Source organism: Callorhinus ursinus, unplaced genomic scaffold, assembly GCF_003265705.2.
Source record: "Callorhinus ursinus isolate GAN/ISIS: 27379988/994484 unplaced genomic scaffold, GSC_fseal_2.0 scaffold18, whole genome shotgun sequence".
NCBI classification, from domain to species: domain Eukaryota; kingdom Metazoa; phylum Chordata; class Mammalia; order Carnivora; family Otariidae; genus Callorhinus; species Callorhinus ursinus.
Genome location: NW_027397080.1, coordinates 10309187 through 10315047, shown reverse-complemented (window position 1 = coordinate 10315047; position 5861 = coordinate 10309187). Strand labels below are relative to the sequence as shown.

At 56.4% G+C, this 5861-nt stretch overlaps 1 protein-coding gene across 2 annotated transcripts; it reads left to right on the top strand.

Annotated features, from left to right (window-relative positions):
* Positions 1-1525: 1525 nt before the first annotated feature.
* On the top strand, positions 1526-5076 carry GJB5 (gap junction protein beta 5). 2 transcript variants are annotated; one of them, XM_073903599.1, is made up of 2 exons: positions 1526-1659; positions 3632-5076. In XM_073903599.1, exon 2 carries the CDS (start codon positions 3659-3661, stop codon positions 4478-4480), a length of 822 nt encoding a protein of 273 aa, XP_073759700.1. In that variant the 5' UTR covers positions 1526-1659; positions 3632-3658; the 3' UTR covers positions 4481-5076. The 2 variants fall into 2 exon arrangements, with proteins under 2 accessions (XP_073759700.1, XP_025712952.1); XM_025857167.2 differs by having other exon boundaries at positions 1546-1659; positions 3635-5076.
* The last annotated feature ends 785 nt before the right edge of the window (positions 5077-5861 follow it).

The following is a 5861-nucleotide window of genomic DNA, read 5'->3' as shown; positions in this document are numbered from 1 at the left end:
GACGGAAGTGGGATTCAGGCCACGCAGGCTGCGCTCGGTCACCGCGCTGCATCGTGCTCACTGTGTGCACAGGGCACCCCTCGTGGGCACGAATCGTCTCTCTGTACTTCGGAGGAGAGGGAAATTGCCCTGATCTAAAAGTACCAGAGGTGAGAGATTCCAGATGCAGGGGTGTAGGTCCAGATGCAGGAGTGTATGGGCTCCAGATGCAGGGGGATGAGGCCCAGATGCTGGGGTGTGAGGCCCAGATGTGGGAGTGTAGTCTCCAGATATAGGGGTATATGGGCTCCAGATGCAGGCGCGTGGGGTCCGGATGCAGAGGTCCCTTGCCTTAAGGCAGTTCCCTGAAATGCCTCCCCCATCAGACAGCGAGGTACCTGCTCTGGGCAGGACTTGTCCATTCCCAAGCCCTTCCTGCTGCGGCTCACCCTGGAGGCCCTTCTGACGTCAGGGTATCTCCGGTCCCCCATCTGTGTGCCTGCCCAGGCTCTCCGGATCCTTTCTTTATCTGGGTAGCCTCACACCAAACATAGCACCTGGCACACAGCAGTGTCTCAGCAATGATTCCTGAACTGAAAACAAGGGTTGGTGGAAAGGCCAGTATTGCGTGTGGCATTGGGGGGGGGGGTTCCGTGTATGTGTCTGTTTTGGGGAGGGGGCGGCTCTCTGCCCAATCCCTCACGAACCCAGCGTAGGGTACAAAGACCGAGCTGGATTCCAGCAGCCACAGGATGGGGGGAGGGGAGCCTGGGCCCAGAAACCTGCTTCGTGGCCCGGCGGCAGTCATGAGAGGCTCTGTGCAGCTGGTACTAGACTTCTCAGCAGGTCAAAAGGGCCAAGTGGGTGAGTTCCTGGGGGCCAGGGGTTGGTCTGCTTTATGCCCTGCTCACAAGTCCCTGTTGGTGTGGATTGATTTGTTTATTCAACAGATAGGTCCTACCTGGAACAAGCTCAGTTAAGATCAACTATTCCAGTACAGTCATGATGATTTGGAAGTTCGAGGCCATGAAAGCCCAGAGGTGGGGCTCTAAGCCACCTGGAGTGGCAGTCAGGGAAGGCTTCTTGGAGGAGTGCCAGGTGATGAGAAAGGCGAGAGAAGGGCATCCAAGAGTAGGCAATGGATGGGGCAAAAGCATATGGGCTGGAGACAGAGTCTGGGAGTCACGGCGTTATGGAAAATAACTGAAGCCGGAAGAATGGAAGGCCAGAGAGCAGCCCCTAGAGTCCCAAGAAGTAGCATGGGGACTCTCTGGAGAAGGATGAGAAGGCAGGACAGACCTCAGCTCCTCCCACAGCAGGCCAGGGATGAGAGGACAAGCAGGGGCTCAGAGTGGACCTGTGGTTCTCCCCTCAGAGGATGCCAGGATTCTGGGCTCAGCGCCCCAGGAAGAGTGAACCATGAACCCTTAAGTGTCTGGGCCGCAGCAGAGGCTGGCTAGGGAGGCTGGGGCCCAGCCAATGGCAGGGTCAGGCGCAGCAACTCCTCCTCCTAGGCCAGAGGCACACCCAGGCTGCCTGCCCGACTCTGCAGGCTCTGTCCCGGGAATGTGCGGCCCAGACACCCTCCCTGGTTCTGACATGAGTTCCAGCTGCCTGCTGAGTCTGACTTCCAGCTACCAGGAGCCATTACACAGAGGGCCCTGAGGAGTAGCCACCCAGGTAAGGTCCCCTGGGTCCAGATGGACCCTGGCATACCTGGCAGAGGGAGACTTCTCTGGTGGCAAGACCAGAGAGGTGGCCCGGACGTATCTACCACACTGTGTCAGATGGGAGAGGAACGGAGGGCTCCTCCCTCCTCTGCTCTGCGTTCTTCCTGCTCTCCCCAGCTGAGCAGAGGTGGGAGCCAGGGACCGAGTGCAAGAGGGGCTCGCAGGGGTTCCAGGACCTGAGCAAGCAAAGCAGCTCTGCCTGGGCTTGCTGAGTCCTACCCACCACACCCCAGGAGGGCTGGGCCAAGAGCCTCTGGGGACTGAGGGCTGGAGCCTCCCAGGCAGTTCCCTGTCAAGTTGCCAGGAGTTCCGCCCACCTTACGCAGGACTGAGCAAAGACAAGCTGATGATTCACGACCAAGCAGTAGGTGGTAGAGACAGAACAGTGGAGAGACAGGGTGAAAGCAGAGACACCTCCAGTCTCCTTTACCTGGCATCCACCTGGTGAAGGAGAGGTTGGGCACAGACCAGATGGGCAAGCAGCTTCCTGCAACTTAAAGACAGGGGCCCAGGCCCAGAGTGTGGTTCAAATCCCAGCTCTGCAGCTTCCCAGCTGTGCAACTATAAGCAAATTAATTAACCTCTCTGTGCTCCACTTTCCTCATCTGTAAATTGGGAATAAAAAAATATCATACCCTTTCATACAGTTGCTGTACTGGTTCATGCAAAGTGCTGAGAACAGTGCCTGGTGCCACATAAATACCCAGTAACCGTCGGCCCTTACCACTACCCTGTTCATCTGTAGCAGATCCCACCGGCGTTCAGGACGGCATGGTGACCAGTGCCTACACGGGCACCGGGAAGGGCATCAGGAACCCCTTAGAGCGAGAGGCAGTGCAGGCTCCCTGAGGTCCCAGGGGAGCCCACAGTGCCTGGGTCTCAGGGGACACCCCAACCTCCCCGTCACAGCCCCTCCAGCAACCAGGCAGAAGAATTCCAAGAGAGGAAGTGGTAGTCTCTTGCTCTGAATGGCAGTCACGTTCCGTAAACTCACCAGCGAAACTGACCAGAGCAGCATTTCCCAATTTGCTGTTTTGACAAGGCTGTTCCACACAATGATTTAAAAAAAAAAGGGTTTTGTGGTCAAAGGAGTTAAGACAATGCTACATTTTCCTTCTCTTTGGGGGATTCAAGTGTCAGTGTATGAGCTTGGTCAAGGAAAGAGACCTATTGAACTCTGCTGAACCTATGGTTGCCTACCTTTCTTGAACACAGAATCCCTTTCTCTCACTGCGCTTGTTGCCAAACCATGGGGCAGGGTTCCACTGAACACCAGTTTGGGAATCCCCAGAATACCAGGATAAAGGATAAAGAGAACCATTGTCCCCTACTTCATCTTTCAGCTGGATTGCCACTGGCCTTGCTTCAAGTGAGCTGCACCTGAGCAACACATTACCTGGATATGTCCTGAGCGTTAGACCAGACGGGAGTTTGGGGACAAGGTTCCAGCAGCCTCTCCTGCCCAAGTGAAGGGCAAGGAGCAGGTTCCCCTTAGGAGGGGCTAAGAGGAGAGAGCGGAGCTCAAAAGGAGAGAAGTCTTCCCAAGGCTCCGCGCCCTGAGGAGGAGGGCCAGGGTTGGAACAGAGGGAGAGGGCAGAATGTCCCACCTACTTTAGCCTTCACTCTGCAGGACCACAAGACCAGAGCCTCGGCCCCGGGAGGAAAGAGTGGCTCCCTGGACCCACCTTCCCCCACTTTTATGGGTTCTGGATTTAATTACCTGGGTTCAAATCCCAGCTCCGCACCTAAGAGTTGTGCAACCTTTATAACCCCCCAAGCCCCCCTTTCCTCCATCTGTAAAATGGGGACAGTAACAGAACCTAGCTCCTCTGTGACTGTGAGAATTGAATACAGATGATATATTTCCATAGGTGCTCAGAGTCAGTATTCTAGAAATGTGGGAAATTATGATTATTTCCCAGCAGGAACAGCCAACACCTGGGTCCACTATGAACTGGGGAATCTTCGAAGGGCTCCTGAGCGGGGTCAACAAGTACTCCACAGCCTTTGGGCGCATCTGGCTGTCTCTGGTCTTCATCTTCCGCGTGCTGGTGTACCTGGTGACGGCTGAGCGAGTGTGGAGCGATGACCACAAGGATTTTGACTGCAACACCAAGCAGCCAGGCTGCTCCAACGTCTGCTTTGACGAGTTCTTCCCTGTGTCCCACGTGCGCCTCTGGGCCCTGCAGCTCATCCTGGTCACCTGCCCCTCGCTGCTCGTGGTCATGCACGTGGCCTACCGGGAGGCTCGGGAGAAGAAGCACCGAGAAGTAGCGGGGGAGGACTGCGGGCGCCTCTACCTGAACCCCGGCAAGAAGCGGGGCGGGCTCTGGTGGACGTATGTCTGCAGCCTGGTGTTCAAGGCCAGCGTGGATACTGCCTTCCTCTATGTGTTCCACTCATTCTACCCCAGATATACCCTCCCTCATGTGGTCAAGTGCCACATAGCTCCGTGTCCCAATACGGTGGACTGCTTCATCTCCAAGCCCTCAGAGAAGAACATCTTCACGCTCTTCATGGTGGTCACGGCTGCCGTTTGCATCCTGCTCAACCTCATAGAGCTGGCCTACCTGGTGAGCAAGAGGTGCCGTGAGGGCTTGGCAGCGAGGAGAGCCAGGGCCACCGGCGTGGGCCATTGCCCGGACTATGCCACCTCATCCTGCAAGGGGGACGACCTCCTCTCAGGCGACCTCATCTTTCTGGGCTCAGACTCTCACCCTCCTCTCCTACCAGACCTCCCTCGAGACCACGTGAAGAAGACCATCCTGTGAGAGCCGCCTGGTCAAACCTGGTGGAGAGGGCCCAGCATGTCCCACAAGTGCAGCCTTGGGGGCAGGCAGCAGGGAGGGTCCGGCCCCTGCTGCAGCTGTGGGGCCTTGGGCAAGTGACCCCTCTGAGCCGAACCTTCATTTCCTTTTGTGTAAAATGGAGGTGAGGCCCACGTCGCAGGGTGGTTGCTGTGAGGAGGGGTTTATTTAGAGAAGGGATGTGCAAGTACCTTCGGGGGGGGGCACGGTCAAGGCTTAATAAAAGTCAACTCATCCACTTGATTGAAGGTGCCCTTCATTCCTTCAGCCTTTGCGACCCTTCTCAGGTCACTGGGTCAACTTCTCTGCCCCTGCAAAGGGCTGGACCTGATCCAGCCAGGTGAGGGGACCATCCCCTCCCCTGGAAGAGGGTCCCCAGCACTCCTGGGGGTCATGCCACCTGCTCATGCTCAAGACAAGCCTTTATCCCCAGTTGCAAATTGAGGTCCAAGGGCTATCTGCAAACATATGGGACTTAGCCTGTGGAGAACTGTGTGTTGCAATGGAAAGTTCATGAACTTTTGAGTCAGAACACTTGGATTTGAACCCAAGCTCCACTGGGACTCTGGCAAAGGGACTTCAGCTCCTCTCTAAAATGGGTTAATAATACGGAGACTGGGGTGGGGGGGTGGGGGGGGACTGGATGAGCTCATGGCTGTGGATGGGGTAAGCCAGCTGTAAAAGGCCACATAAATGTTAATCATTGCTATTAGGAAGTGCTCAATAAATGCTTGTGGGAAATGAAGCAGAAGAGCCCCTCCCCGGCTGCACTTTAACCTTCACTATCCCAGCCACCAGGACAGCCAAGACGCAGGCCCAAGGCCCCTCTGAAGCCCCACTGGGAGGTACCCTGACTTCCCTAGAGGCCCAGGTCCATAGAGGACGGACAGCGAGGTTGTGCCTGGCCCCGTGCCAACTGGGGCATTTCATGCTGCTGACCTGCATTCTTCATCTCTGCCAAGGCAGCGGGTATCCTTGTCGAAAAGAACCATAATCATCCCCTCCCATCCCCTACACAGCTCACCAACAGCCCAAGCTCTAGTCCCCAGAAATGTCCCCACCAGGGTGGGATGTGATCCCGGGCTGGATCAAGTTGGCCCCTTTCCATAGATGTCAGCTACTGAGGACCTCAGGACCATGCTTCCGAAGAAAAGGGCAGGAGAGAGGCCTGGGGATGGAGGGACCAGGGGCAATAAGGCAATGGGAAGGGGCTAGGGGCAACAGATAGGGGCCACTGGTGCTGACCTGGGCCCTGGCATAAAGATACCAGGCTCCTGCACTGTCCGCCCCCTAAAGACAACTTCACCCACATATCTGCCAGCTCAGGGAGCCAGACCCAGCCCAG

Excerpts from the sequence above, each read along its gene's own strand:
- GJB5 (XM_073903599.1), top strand. The coding sequence starts at position 3,659 with ATGAACTGGGGAATCTTCGAAGGGCTCCTGAGCGGGGTCAACAAGTAC.